Source organism: Varanus komodoensis, unplaced genomic scaffold (assembly GCF_004798865.1).
Source record: "Varanus komodoensis strain SLA01 unplaced genomic scaffold, ASM479886v1 scaffold6_2, whole genome shotgun sequence".
Lineage (NCBI taxonomy): Eukaryota > Metazoa > Chordata > Lepidosauria > Squamata > Varanidae > Varanus > Varanus komodoensis.
The window spans coordinates 17,807,136-17,822,144 of NW_025336346.1; the positions used below are offsets into that span (position 1 = coordinate 17,807,136).

General features: G+C 49.6%; 1 protein-coding gene across 1 annotated transcript in view; it reads left to right on the forward strand.

The window, feature by feature from the left end:
• The window catches only part of COL7A1 (collagen type VII alpha 1 chain), a 117,202-nt gene that overhangs the window by 32,621 nt on the left and 69,572 nt on the right, over nucleotides 1–15,009 (forward strand). The window contains exons 23-38 of the mRNA XM_044451519.1: nucleotides 287–442; nucleotides 1,580–1,716; nucleotides 2,147–2,273; nucleotides 3,047–3,190; nucleotides 3,613–3,782; nucleotides 6,084–6,110; nucleotides 6,520–6,621; nucleotides 7,161–7,174; nucleotides 8,072–8,143; nucleotides 8,493–8,528; nucleotides 10,958–11,057; nucleotides 11,726–11,752; nucleotides 13,348–13,401; nucleotides 13,841–13,903; nucleotides 14,187–14,246; nucleotides 14,540–14,575. Of these exons, the coding sequence (XP_044307454.1) occupies nucleotides 287–442; nucleotides 1,580–1,716; nucleotides 2,147–2,273; nucleotides 3,047–3,190; nucleotides 3,613–3,782; nucleotides 6,084–6,110; nucleotides 6,520–6,621; nucleotides 7,161–7,174; nucleotides 8,072–8,143; nucleotides 8,493–8,528; nucleotides 10,958–11,057; nucleotides 11,726–11,752; nucleotides 13,348–13,401; nucleotides 13,841–13,903; nucleotides 14,187–14,246; nucleotides 14,540–14,575 (1,325 nt within the window). The remainder of the gene's footprint in view (nucleotides 1–286; nucleotides 443–1,579; nucleotides 1,717–2,146; nucleotides 2,274–3,046; nucleotides 3,191–3,612; nucleotides 3,783–6,083; nucleotides 6,111–6,519; nucleotides 6,622–7,160; nucleotides 7,175–8,071; nucleotides 8,144–8,492; nucleotides 8,529–10,957; nucleotides 11,058–11,725; nucleotides 11,753–13,347; nucleotides 13,402–13,840; nucleotides 13,904–14,186; nucleotides 14,247–14,539; nucleotides 14,576–15,009) is intronic.

Consider the following 15,009-nt stretch of genomic DNA (forward strand, 5'->3'; position numbering starts at 1 on the left):
CACAACAACCTTTTAGGTAAAAGGGGGAGTGGCCAGAGCTCAGTGCCAATGCATTTGTTTGGCGTGCGAGAGGTCCCCGACGCAACCCCTGGTGTCTCTAGCTAGGCTTCGAAAGAATTCTGCCGGAAACCCTGGAGAGCTCCTGACAGTCCCTGTCGGTAGTCCGGAGCTAAATGGACCAAGGGTCTAAAGACTCACTGCAGGTTGGGATCTGGCTCACAGTGGGTTGCAGTGTCCACCCAGGCTGTTCCTCTGTGAAACTGCTCATTTTTGCTCTCCGTTTCAGACGAAAGGGAAGGGCAAAGAACATTGCCAGGCTCGGCAACATCCTACCAAGTGTCTGGGCTGCGACCGGGTGAGAGGTACACCTTCACCCTTCGCCCGGTGTTTAGGGACAGCACAGGTGCTGAGGCTTCTGTTTCTGGGACTTCTGCTCAAGCAGGTGAGGCGCTGCTTCTGGGAGGAAAATAGGAGGACTCTCCTCTCTGGCACCCGGGGTCTTACCCATCTCCATCTTCCACATTAGCTAACATGGACACGGGGTATGTGGCATTACTTGTTCCAGTGGGCATTTTCCGATCATTACCAGTGGCAGCCTGCACTACTGCCAGACCTGGGGTTCATCTTGGATTTTATTGTATTGTTTCAGTTGCATACTACATGAGCTTTTTAAAAAATACAAAGTGGTACGGAACTGATTTAAATTTAATTTAAATTAAATAATTTAATAGAAAGTTGTTTGTCTGTCTGATCAGATGTCTGTCTGTCAAAGTGCCATGAAACCCAGACAGATGAAAGCTGCATGCATATTAAGAACACCCTAAAGATTTCTATCTTAAGGTTATTTTGTTCTTAAAATGCAGCCATTACTTTTTAGTTAATTTAAGTGTGTGTGTGGTGTTAAACCTGCAGTAACATCTGCAGTCACTGGGGCGGATTTTCCTTACAGCTTTGCAGGCTGTACAGTCTGAAGGCAGAGAAGGGTAGGAGGCTGAGGGACGCAGCTGCCCCCCCGCCCCCCACCACGGGGCCACCCCTCTGCACTGAGATGGAAGGGGCTGTGCCGAGGAGGCACTGGGCATGGTTTTCTTCTGATGGGGTAGGCACATCAGGTCTAACAGCTGCCTCAGTTTTCTGAAAACTAAGGGCCAGTCCAACCCTGGTCTGTTAGCTAATAATTAATAAGTGGAATAGAACTATTCCTTCTCCCCTTTCTTGACCTGTTGTCAAGAAGATGATGCGGAGTGCACTTCGTTCAAATTTTGCTTGAGTCGTCCCCATTGGGTCTTGGCCAGCCACACTCATTCTACATTCTGAATCGAAACTGTTTGGCAGAGCAGTCTGGTGTCCTCCAGATATGTTAGACTACAACTCCCATCATTTCCCGACTGCCATGTCCCAGGGCTGGCTGGTTTGGGTTGTTTTCTGGCACATCTGGCAGATACCAGGTTGAGGAAGGCTGGGGTGGAAACGTGCCCTTACTGGGGGCAGAGTTCCTTGTCTCTTATTTGCCCACCTTATGCTCCTTGATGCCATTTCCCCGCCATCCCTTCTCACTCTGAAGCCTTCCCCTCCGCAGTCTGTCAAGATGCCCGCAGAGATATCGTTTTCCTTGTGCATGCAACGCGGGACAGTGCCTACAACGCAGAGGAGGTGCAAGGCTTCCTGGCTGACACGGTGTCTGCACTGGGCCAGCTGGGCCCTGGGGCCACCCAGGTAACTAAGCGTCAAGGACCTGGGGCAGTTCCTGATGCACATGTACGTGTGAATGTCTGCTTGGAAAAGCCACCCTGCCGCACTGCGTCACCCCGCAAGCCATTTGCCCCGTGTGGCTCCCATTGCGCTCTCGGTCACCTTGGCACTGCCGGGGGGGAAATCTCCCTTTCAGAATCCCGTGATGGTGAGGCGAAGATGGACAGAATAGCAGGGAAGGGGCAGCCGGGATGGCTTGCCACAGTATGCAGCCCGTGCCCGTGTGGTGGTGCGAATCAGGCTACGGTTGAGGATCGAGCAACCGGCTTCCGTTCTGAGCGTCTCTCAGCTGCCAGGGTGGCCTCTTCCTTCAGTTCTGTCCCTGCCTCAGCTGAAGCGGCCTCTTTCACCCAGGTATTTGCTCTGCCTCATTGCCACCCTCCTCACTCCCCAGGTGGGCATCGTGATCTACAGCTACCGAGGCCTCCCCTTGCTCCTGCTCAACCGCTCGGCCGACCTGCCGACAGTCCTGCGGTACATCCGCTCCCTGCGCTACGAGGAGCCCAGCGGCAATGCCATCGGTAAGGGGGCATGGGCGAAGGGGGCAAGGCCCGTTGGGTCAAGGCAGGGGGCAGATTCCTTTCAGCCTGGGCACTGAATTCTATTTTGGAGAAGCCCTTGACGGCTCTCTTCCAGTGCTGGCTGGGCTGAAGGTAAAGGGGCTGGATCCAAAATATCAGCATATTTTAGCCTGAAGTTCTTCCTTCAAGTAACTGAGCCTCAGGAGGGGTGCGTCAGTCCTTTGGAAGTGGGGGTGGGATATCCCAAAGTTGAGAAACTACCAAAGGATTGGCCACTGGGGGGAAGGGCGAGTGGCCAGGGGAACTGAGTGTGGCCATCTTGAAACCCCAGAAGGCGGCTTGGGGCCTCAGGCAGACCAAATCTGGCCCACGCCTTCAGTCTCAGTGCAGCTGGTTCAAGGGATACGGAGGGAACTGCTGCTTTCTTTCCCTAAGGTAGCAGCTGGAGGAGAAAGAGCGATCATGCGTGTGGTCATGGGGTTTGCCTGTCACGAGCTGCTGTGAGACACAGAGGGAGCATTGTGCCAGGCTGTAAAGCAGGGGCTGGCAGCTTGCAGCCCTCCACGTTTTGGCTGACAGCTCCCATCATCTCTCACCACTGGCTCTGCTGGCAAGGTTGATGGGCATTGCGGGCCAAAACGTCTGGAAGGCCACACATTTCCTACTCCTGTCCTGAAGCCGGCTCCTGTTGTGAGCAGCAACTCTCTTGCCGTTTCTTCTGTGTGTGACTCTTCCCCGGGGGTGCACCTGGCCTTTGTTTTTGCATCCTGCAGGAGCTGCCATTAATTTTGCCAAGAGCTACATGCTGAGCGCCAGCGCAGGACGCAGGCCGGGCGTGCCGGGAACCCTGGTGATTGTGGCCGACGGGTCTTCTGGGGATGACGCCATTGGGCCAGCCAGGGAAATCAAAGCTGCAGGTGAGACCCAAGGCAGTAGAGTCTGGCGTGGGGAAAATCCGAGAGGATAGAGAAGAGCAGGTGCTGCTGTTGCTGCACGCATGAAGCTTGAACAACGTGGAGCATCATCCTGCAGTGTTGGCTTCCACAGAAAGCTCAGCAGCCTCCTCCAGAAATACCCCTCCGTTCATTTTGTTCTGGAGCTCAGTTGCTGGCCCACTTACTCCCACTCAGTGTGTCACAAATGGGGCCGCTCGGCTTTGTCTGGGGAGCCGCTTGGTGGCCCAGAGCCCGGGGACCGTGATGCTGCTCCAAGATGCAGGAAGAAAGGCTCAGCAGAGCTGCTGATCGGCTGAGCTGGTTCTCCTGAATCCGCACGTGCCGGGCACAGGCTCCGGGAGCGATCCCCGCCAGGCCTCTCGGTGACGGCCCTTCTGTTGCAGGGATCCGGGTGCTGGCCGTGGGCATGGATGGGGCCGACCGCGAGCAGCTGCGCCGCCTGGTAACCAACGAGGACCCACGCAACGTGTTCCTTGTGAGAGACGCGAGCAGCCTGCCGGAGGTGGAGGAGGAGCTCTCCGATGCTCTTTGCAGCGTGTTCAGCCCAGACAGGGTAGGGCGTTGTCGTGGAGTGTCTGAAAGGGCTTGCCTGCCGTGGACTAAGTAGCTGACAGGGCTGAGCGGTGGAGGGAAGCGAAGGAGTCGGTGGCCGGGGCTGAGGGCTCGCTTCACCTTTAGCACCACGCAGTGGAAGATGTCTTGAAGGACAACAGGTTGGAGGCCTTTCTAGGCTGGCCTGCCAACTGGACTTCTCACACACACACAAGCGAAAAACAGGCGGCCGCCCATCAAATGGGAACTTCCTGCAATTGTGCACGTATTTATTTATTTATTTATTTGGACTTTTTGTATGCCGTCCCATTCGCATGAGCCTCGGGATGGCTTACATACAATAAATAAACACAGTACAAATAGTGCACATAAAATCCAGATTCACCCTGGCATAAAATCCAGATTCACCCTTAAGACAGTCCTGTGTCCCTTCCGGGAAGTGAAGGAAATTCAGCCACTCTCCTGTTCTCTGAGGTTTCCAATCAAATGCAGGCAAGCGGTTAAAGTCTCCTCATTCCTTAAACAAGCGTAACACACAGGCAGCCATCTTGCCAAGCAAGTTACAAGAGCACTGCAGTAAATTATCACCAGGGCAGCAGCATTATAGCTGTTTTAACAATGTCTTATTTCCCCCTTTTCTCCCTCTTTTCAGCCTACACCTGAACCCTGTGCAGTGCAGTGTCCCATGGTAAGAACTGTGCAGGGCTGGGAGCGAAACAAAGAGGTATTTTTAAAGCTGGGGAAAAAGAGGTGTTGGACTGCAGTTTGATCTCCGCCTTGCCAGTAGACCCTGCGAACATGTGAGCCGCTCACGATGGCTGCTGGGGTCCCCGCAAGCCTTGGGGACCGCTGTGGTTGGTCATTATGGGAAGGAAATGACTCTGCCTGTCAACGCTGCTTCCAGCTTTTCCCGATTTCTGGAAAGTGAGCATGGCTAGGCTGCAAGGGTATATCTTTGTAATACAGAAACCGGCAAACAGGAATCAGAGGAGGTTAATTGGTGAGAACGCTGTGGGGCTCCACACCAGGCCTATATTTTAAGCTCGTACTTCAGATGCTGGAAGAAGTTCTCACGGCTCTAACCCTGCAGAGAATTGCATGATTTCCCCACCCAACACTGAAAGAACCACCTCTGCCCCACATCGCATGCCGTGGCCACACCCCCAGTGCATTCATTCGTCTAGGAAAATGGGCCCGCTCCCGTACTTGCTTGCAAAGAGTTCCCCCCTGCAGTGGTGGGACTGGCCCAGTCAGGGTCCCCCGGCAGGGGCAGACTGTGCAGGCAGAGCACTGTGCCCAAGGAGCCCGCTCGTGTGCCCGCCACCGATGACAGGGCAGCATTTCTGTCGTGGGCGCTGGCAGCGGTGGCTGTCGCTGCAACACCCGTCAGCCGCAGGAGGCAGGCTTAGCCTGCACGGCTGGCCTCTCACATTTTTCAGTACCCGGAGGGAAGGCAGTTGTGTACGTTGTGTAAGAATCCGTCAACGAGGAAGCAGGCTGGGAGCAGGGGCGGGTAGCATTATGAGAAGATCAGTCCTTTTCTGGTTGGCGTTCTCATCTTTGACTGGTGCACTAAAAGCTATAGGCTGACCCTGCAGTGTGGTTTTGATTGTCCTTAGAAAAGACAGGCCGTTCAGGTTTCATGATGAAGAGGAGTCCTCTTTCACAGCTGTGGCATAATATGTGCCTGTCACACAATTTCCTGGAGGACAAGACGGGTGAGGGAAGAGAGAGGCTTTTGGGGACCTGAATGGAAAGGGAGATGCTCCCTTTCAGCACAGGACTCAACGCTGCCTTCCTTTGGAACCAGAGGCCTCCCTTCCTACCCCGGTGTCCTTCAGATGTGTTGGACTGCAACTCAGCTGGCTGGGAATGATGGGAATCACAGTACACTCTGTCTGTTTTTTTGTTTGAGTATTTTTATCCCGTCCAATTATGTTGCGCGTCTCTGGATGGCTTACAAACCAAACATCCAATAAATACATATAAACCCATAATAATCCACGACTGAGCATAAAACATAGTTAGAATATTTAAACATTGAAATGTCAGGAAAATAAAAAGGTCTTGACCTGGCACCAAAAAGCTTATAACGTCAGCACCAGGCAGACCTCTCTGGGGAGCACATTCCATAGCCAAGGAGGTGAGGAAGGGTGCCAAAGGCTGAGCCCAAAACTGCCTTCAAACATGTTTTTACTGCTGTCTTGTCAAATGTACCTGGGACTGTTGGGAGAGGCTTGAGATATATCTGACTCTTTGCAAATCTGGCTCTCCATTGCCCTCTGTTCTTCTTTTCCTGCAGGGCGAGAAGGGTGAACCTGGCGAGATAGTGAGTATCTGAGATTTTCCAAGGAAGGAGCTTTTTTTGGAATGCATTTAAGGGTTAAAGTAGATTATCCCAGGGAAAATAATCTATCATGTCATCTCTGCAGGGACGGAAAGGACGTATGGGACTTCCTGGTCCTCCTGGAGATCCGGTAATGCCTGCTTCCCCCCCCCCCCACCCCCCATTCCCTGAGATGTTTGGCTCTATCCATTGCTTTGGATAGAAGCCCCTCCTCTTTGGACTAATGGGTGTTCAGTCGCTAACTGCCATTCCTTCACTTTGCAGAAAGTTACATCAAGTTAGATGTGGTCTGGTCACAGAGCACCCATTTTGGCATAGAAATGAGAAGGAAGCCTTTTCTGGCTCCAGAACTTACACAGCATAATTGTTGTTCTCCTTTTTTCTCTTTCAGGGTCGCAATGGGATCCCAGGTCCCCCAGGTCCCCCAGGTCCAGTGGGACCTCGGGGGCCCCCTGGTGATGCCACTGAGCGTCGGGGTGAGAAGGGAGACAGGGTGAGTACTTCTAACATCTCATGTAGCCTTTGTATTTTACTAAGGAGATGACCAAATACTAATAGTACAGCATTCACTTCAAGGCAAAGCAGCCTGCCTGGTTCCTCCACATAAACCTGCAAATCCAGGTGTGCTGACTTGGAAGTACACCCATCTTAATCCATGTGTCTTACTTCTGAGTAGATACAGTTAAGTTTGTGCTGGGATCTCCACATTGACTTTGTGGCTACCATATAGGCTTTGTCTCCTGCCTCCATTCCTGCAAATCACCGTGACATATTTTTCTGAAAAGGAAACACAGGACAAACCTTTAAAGTATATTTAGCTGATCTGTAGGGAAAGAGAACTTGAGACTAGTTCTCACAGAGGTGACAAGCTTCCATCTGGACTGAACCACATCCGACTGCAGGTGTGAGTTCACATGACTTGAATCCTCCTGCGCACCCACCCAAAAGAAGGAAGGAAAGCAATCCCCGAAGCAGAATCTAGAAGAGTAAGCTAGAACTCTTCTCTCTGATGTGCCGCCTTTCTCTCTGCAGGCATTTTGGATGAAGTAGCATTTGGCTGTGAGCCCCTACTTGAGGTCTGGTGTTGTTCAGCCCAGATGTAAACTTTACCACCTCCACAAAGGCTAGAAACCATTTATCATACTCTGAATCCTCTCTGGCATGATAGTCCAAAGGGGCATGTTTTGGCCTGTCTCCCTGCCAAATCCAAATTCAGGAAGCCTTTGAGGGTTGGCTCACACATGCATGCACATTTTCTGTTCTCTTACCATTTGATTGCTCAGTATTGGATGTCTCTCAGCCAGACATGCTATGGGTCTTGATGGAAAAGTATTACATTTGGGGGTGACAGCAGTGAAAACTGTGCCGCTTACCCTGTGCTGATTCATTCGTACTTGCAAGTCATTTGATGATTGACAGTAGTCAAGGTGATGAATAGGTATGTCTACTTCCACCCTTGTTACCATCTGCTGCTTTAGACCTACAGTGGGCAGAAGGTGGATCTCCAGATAATTTTAGACTTTGGCTCCCAGAAGTCCCTCCAGCATGGCCAGTGCTCAGGAATGCTGGGAGCTGAAGTCCAAAACGTCTGGAGATCAACTTTCTGCTTACCCCTTCTAGGCAACGGGAATAATAGCTTTTCCATCCACTAGGAGGCAGTGGATAAGAAAGACTCTTGTAAGAAAAACAGCCAAGGGATGGCATGGGAGGCATTTCTCACATCCTTCCTAGAGCCAGTCTTTCTCTGGCTTCTCTAAGTGAGCAGGCCCAGGCCCTAGGTCTGTGTTCTGTGGGCTGGGACTCAGTTTCACTGCCGTATTCTTGGTTCAGAAGTTTATCCAATTCTCTCAAGTTGGGCCTGTGAATGTATATTCTCATGTATATGGTTTTTAAAATTCTTAAATAGAAATCGCATCTTCTTTTCTGGTCTTCTTTTGTTCCAGGGATACCCAGGAGCAGATGGAGTGCCAGGGAGTCCTGGCCGTCCCGGCAACCCTGGTCCTCCTGGACAACCGGTAATTAACACATCTTGGTTTTTGTTTTTATCATCTTGACATGTGTAGTTCCATTTCCTGTAATGCTTTACTGAACTGAGACAACATTTGTCCGTATCCATCAATTTGAATCTAAGGGTAGATTGTCCCTGTTTAACTAGAAAAACTGTCTTCATTTTGCTCTGTTCACTGGCTTATAGTGGCTAATGGTAGCCTTCCCTGGCTATTTGGTTGTGCTGGGGAAGAAGGTTGCCTGCAAATGTATTGCATGGCTTTACATGCTTCATCTCTCCATCCTCTCCATTTTATGATTCCTATCCGGAGTAGAGTAAAACCCTGTTAATTATTATGTTTATCTTTTTACCCGCAGGGCGGCCCTGGCCTTCCTGGCCTCAGAGGAAACCCAGTAAGTAAAGGAGATGATTCCGATGAATCTTCTGTTGCCAACTAGAAAGAGCCGTGCTTATCCTTACTCTTGCCTTCCAGGGAGAGCGTGGACTGACCGGAACAATTGGACCGAAGGGAGTCAAGGGGGAGCCAGTAAGTGAATAGTTTTCCTAGCTGCTTTGGGTTTTTCCAGAGAATTTTGGTTAGGAAGACAGTCTCAGATCTAATGACGGTAGCTGAATGCTGTTTCGAGAACAAATGACCTCCTTCAGCCGGATACAGGAAGTGGTGCTCAGATAGCACTGGGACTGGGGCATCATGTTTGCTACTTTTGAGACGATGTCTTTGGCTGTTTTAAATAGCTTCTCAGGGTTGCTCTCCACAGATCAGGGTTCCCAATGTGACCCTTCCAATGGTGCCTGTGCAGAGGTCCCCAGTGTGGCATCTTTGTTTCTTCAAAGGAGAAATCCAGGAATGTATATATATTTTATTTTTATTTATTTATTAAAACATTTTTATGCCGCCCCATTCGCCGAAGCCTCGGGGCGGCTTACAACACCATAGCACTGAACGCATATGAAATGTATACAGCTTTCTAGCAATTACACATAGGAGCAATAAAAGTGGATCAAGTATCCAAATAAGTCCTCAATGGAAGTTGGCATTATATGCCTTCTGTTTGTGTGTTGAAAGCATTGCAAGGGCCAAGATTGATTACATTATCGGAGAGGGTATATATCCTTCCAGTTTTATAACATCAGTCTTTCGTTTATGAAAAAGACAAAGAGACTCTATTTCCTCTTTCATTTGTTAAATTCTCTGAAGTAGATGAATTATTTATTTATTTATTTTATAGATAGTTATAAATATTTAGAAATATATTTATTAATTTAAAAAGAGTGTATACATTAGTGGATATTAAAGCCCTTTCCAGTACTGAATTAATACATGTAATGACCTCTTTCTAAAAAGAGGCAACTACTGGACTTCGCCAATGCATATGTTTAAATGAGACATTAGCAGCATTGCACTGCCAGAAATAAGCAGAATTATTTAACCCCTTATTAAAGAGACACTGCAGTATCCAAAAGCTATGAAGCAAATGTTTTTGCTGAAGAAGACTCAGCCCAAGTTCCATAGACATGACTGGTAAATACTAAAGTGATAATCCATTGGCTAAGTATGTTGTGGTGGTGCCTACAGCTGTTTCTCAAATTCCCCAGTGTGCCCATACATCCAAAAAGGTTGCAGACCCCTGCCCCAGTTTTTACTTTCTTGAAGGGACACGCCAAAGCGGTGTGTAATTAAGTCTTGGATCATGTGTATGCTTTAGAGCAGCCTTTCCCAACCCAGTGCTATTCAGATTTGCTGGCCACCAACTCCCAGCATAGTGGACTGAGAGATTCTGAGCTGCTGACCAATGCATCTGAAGGGCTGCAGGTCAGGAAAGCTGCCCTAGAGAGGTTCATCTTTTTAGTACAGGTCAGACAGCAGTGATAATAAATCCGTGCAGCTTCCTTGCTTGTTTGCAATGGCCAATGCCTGCTACTAGGTACACCTGAACGCTGGGTGCAGGTACATGGGTGCATCCATTTTGGGGCCCCAGCAGCTGCCCTAGAATCCTAGGTAATCATGCCAAGCAAAAGGCACGGTGTGAGTTAAATAGGTTTGCAGGATACTTATTCCTTTCCAAGTTATAACTATTAAAACTTGCAAAATTAGACTTTTCTCTGTTCCCATATTCCAAACAATTTGCTCTTTTGCTAGTATCTTCCATATGGAAAGGTTCTAGTTGTATTCAAAACTGGATCGCTACTTTGTGATGATGAAGACACAAGGAACTGTTCTTACCATCCTAGATCATACTTTAATTTCGCTGCAGAACGACCCATTATGCTTCCAGACAAGGAAAATGAGGCAGGCCCCACTGAATGCCCAAGCTGTTGAAACGTTGATGTGACCGTTGGACTTTTGCTTTGGCAGGGCGAACCTGGAGTGATTGTAGGCAATGGAGGAGGTGGACTTCCTGGCCGCAAGGGAGAGCCTGGCAATCCGGTATGTCGCACCTTACAGGCAAGGAAGGAGAGGAGATTAATAGCAATTGAAGAGGCTCATTAAGGGACAGGAGGGAAAGTGGTACCGTGTGATTCAAGGTTTCTGCCTCCTGACACACGATACAATCCTCCTCCCCTTGTTGCATCATCACACAGCTGCCTCAGCATTTCTCTGAGTCTTTCTCTGAGATGTCCTGCGTAATCATAAAGATTTTTACTTGGGAGTAAGTCCAACTTGTTAAGCAAGATTTACTTCTTCATAAGTGTGTAAGATTACAACCGTAACCAATAACCTGCACCTACATTTGTGAAGTGTGCTGATTGCAACCTCGAGGGCTTCTACTGGTGGATTGGGCCCTTATGTGGCTAAGTGCATCTTTTTTTCTGCCTCCAGGGAACACCCGGAACCCCTGGGAATCCAGGGCCCAGGGGACCCTTTGGTGATCCCGGACCTCCTGGGCCTGTGGGACCTCCTGGGTCCCCAGGACCTGCGGGCGAGTTTGTCAAGGTATGCTTTCTCCGCCTCTCGGGTCGCTTTGCCTTTCAAGCAGTTGCGTCTCATACATGGCATGCTCACAGTTTTGTCCCTTCTGAGGCACATGTAGACAAACTTTAGAGCCCAGTCTGCATCCGTGTGGGAAGGAGAGAGGGAGCAAGAGAGAGAGCGAGAACAAGAGTGGGATCCCGTGCACATATGTTTCCAGTGCCAGGAGACTTCTCCAGCCAACCGTCCTCACTGTGCCATTTTGCTTTTGCTTTTGGCCTCTTGTCTTCCACCTCCTTGCAATGCAATTCTTTCACTGGCAGTGGCAACACTGTGGCAAGACTCCTTCTCTCCTGCATTGTGTTCCGTAAGGCTCATATCACTCTCCACGCACCCAGAGTTAACCAGCTCACTAAGCACCAATGAAACAGAAGGCAGTATGAATGGTGCGTTCCAGCATCCTTTATCACTGTATAGCTTTGGATAAGCCCTGACTGTGTTTCTAATGTATGTATGTGCAGTTTCTTCTCACTAGATAGGAATGCATGTGTACAGCAGGTTCCCAAAGCAATGCATGGTGTGTGTGTGTGTGTGTGTGTGTATACACATCTCATGCCAAGGGCACTCTGATGCACTCGGCAGAACATGTCTGCTTATGTGTGGGCTATTCTTTTGCAGGGAGAGAAAGGCGACCGAGGTGAGCGAGTAAGTGATCTTTCTTTTCCCCTAGCTTCAGTGCCTTGGCTTGTGTTGCATTTGGGTTAAGTTTGTGTTACATGACAAGGTCATCTTTTCCCTGGCCTTATGCAGAGACAGAATTCTAACACATGCCCTAGATAAATAAGGTTTGTTATTGAGAATGTAGGTGGCAATCCTGCGCACACTTGCATTGGACAGAGTCCCACTGAACTCTAAGGTTTGTTATTTACCTTCTAAGTAAATATGCCTAGGGATTGTGCGGAAGGATTTGGGTAGACCCCACACAGAACAGAGGTAAGGAGCATGCAGCAGGTCCCAAGGCTGTAAGAGCAAAGCAAAGAAGAAAGAAAGATGTTGGAGAAAGATGCCCACAGGCACACCAGGGACTGAGCCATGCCAAACTTTGATTGATTGATTAATTAATGTACTGCGCATCAGCTGACGCTCTCATTACAGAAGCAGCTGAAGCACCCCCCCCCCCCTTCACTCCTCTACCAGATCATCAGCCAACCTGATCATGGGGCCCTGACCCTTGAAGCAATTTGGTTCGGGCCCGAGAATGCAAGCAGCACATTTGAACTGCTGTGTTGAGTTCTGAGTGCCACATTTTTAGAAGGACGTTGGCAACCTGGAGCATCTCCAGAGGAGGGCATCCAGGATGGGGAAGGGTCACCAAATTCTACGAGGAATGGTCGAAAGGGTGGCAAATGTTGAGCCTGCCAAAGAGAAGTGTAAGGGGAGCCGTGAGAGGAGTCTTTAAATAGCAGAAGGGCCGGCATGCAGAAGAAGAAGGAAAATTGTTCTGGATTGCTCCAGGGGCCAATGGGTAGAAATTGCAGGGAAGCAGATGTTGGTTAAACATTTCGAGAATCTTCCCAGCTGTAAGAGCTGCAAGCTCTCCTTTGCTTGAAGTGTTTCAGCAGAGGCTGGTCAGCCTTCTCTCAGCTATGCTGTAGTTGCCTTCTGTGAAGCAGATCTAACATAAATGATCTCCAAGATCCCTTCAAGCTCTTTGAATCTCTGGTTGATTCACTTTCAGGATGTTTGTTTCAATATAGGCATCCATTCTTTTTCTCGAGAAGTGAGCAGCCCAGGCTGATTCTTAGTGAATCAGATCGACCGAAAGGGCTGCTTTTTATGTCTCCTGTGCTGCTGCAGAGCTTGCCCAGAGCTCCTCCATGCCCTTGGTATCATGGCAGTTAGCAGGTTTTAGGGCACTAGAATGGGAAGGGAGAGAGTGCCAGCTGGTCCCGGCATGGATGCCAGACTTCCTGCACTGCATTGGAAATTATGAATTGGTTCTTTGCCTTCGCTTTGCTGTTCTGGGCTTGCTTTGGTTTTTGCTTTCCCTGTCTCAAGTGGTATTTGGGTGGAGGTGTCTTACCTACATTTTCTACACAGCTCAGTAGTCCCCCTGATCAAGAATGAAAGCCCAGTCTATCTCCGGTGTTTCTGAATTGTGCTAAAATGAACATTCCTGACTCTGGCCAAGGTTGCACTGGCTGAAAAATATGTTTTCTGTGCTCAGTGGACTGCTGTACTATGCAAACTGGGATCTGGGGTTTGCAGAGATCCAGGCCTTACTCTGATGGTCTTTCTAGGGCCCTCCTGGTTCGGCTGATGGGACTGTGGTCAGAGGAGAACCAGGCATTCCAGTGAGTACATCGTGTGCCTTGATTTGGCCGGGGGGTTGCAGAGAGGGTGCTACAGGGAATGAGCAAGCGCGGCCCCGAGTGTATGGACCATGCGCGGAGATGTGGGCATAGGCAGTGGGACTGGAGGTGTGAGAGACACCGGGAAGGGGCTGTGAGATGGGTTTAGAAGTGATTTGAATGATATCCAGTATTGGACAACTACCTCTGTTGAAGGAAGGCAACAATGGGCAAAGAGTACAGGGGCCAGATACATGGCAGATGGAAAACTCAATGTGGTCTGAGTGCCAGGAAAATATGATATCCCTGAAACAGAAGTATTTCCTTCAAGGAAGGCATTTGAATTGCCTGTGGAAAATCAGAAACTATTTATGAACTGTTTGAGGACCAAAGATTCTTCCCTTTTGACGTTATCTCTTATATCTCTTGTTTTACATTCTAGGGTCTGCCTGGAGATCCTGGACCCAGGGGTCCTCCTGGAGCCCCAGGGCAGAAAGGGGACAAGGTAAGAATGGGACCTGCTCATGGATTTTGGCACTAGGTAAACCAAATTTAGTGCTGCCCTGCTGCTTTTAAGGCTTTATCCCAGGTTAGAAACCTGCAATGCCATTGTGTCTCTGTGGAAGCATCTTAGACTGTGAACTCAGAGTTGTGGGTACGAATGGAGGTGGCAGATACCTAGTGAAGGTCCCAGTTCCTGCTCTTCAGCACTGGAATGGCTGCAGCCTGCTTCAGTTCTCAGGTGCAACTTTGTTCACTTGTAACTTTTGATTGCTTTCTGTTCAAAGGGGGATGGAGAAGAAGGTTTTCCTGGACCACCTGGACGTGCTGGAGAGCCAGGAGATCGGGTGAGCCTTTGAGAGAAGGAAATCCCTGCTCTTTCCCAGTTTCTTCTAATGGGATGTAAAGTCTCAGAAATCCAGGCCCCTTCTTTTGTTCACAGTATGCATGACTTCAGCCAGAGAGAGAGAGAGAGAGAGAGAGAGAGAGAGAGAGAGAGAGAGAGAGAGAGAGAGAGCGCGCAATTCCAGCTTACTATATCCACCATCTGCTGTTAGTGAAAACGTCCTTGAGAAATCAGTTCCACATCCTCTAGCCACTTCCCCTCTGAAGGCAAAAATGTTCTTGTTCTTGTCTTTAGGGCCCTAGAGGACCTCCAGGTGAATCAGGAGGCAAGGTAGGTGCTGTCAAAGAGTCGTGTCCAACGTGCTAAATTGGCGTGCGTTCTAGAAACGACAGCTTTATGTGGTAGTGGGAACGCCACTGCTGCACTTTTATTTCTACAGATCTTTCTCCTGCTCAAACTCTGAGGGCAGGTTCCACAGATGAAATGTTCCTCCAGTGCTTCATGGTGCTTCCCTGGCACTCTCCGTCTTCTGGGCATTCTCCCCTTGGAGAGAGGAAGGGGGAGACAGGGAACCTGCTGGCTCCTGCTCCCTAGAGGGAAGCCTGCTGTTCTCCACTAGCTTTCCCGCATGACCTAATGTGGTGACCACCCAAAGTTCCCGATCACATGCAGCCAGTTCCTTGCATGGCTGGGGCATCAACAGTGTGATGGCAGGGATGGGCCAGCATGTAGGGATACCCCCGTCTCCTTCTGGCATTTTGCAC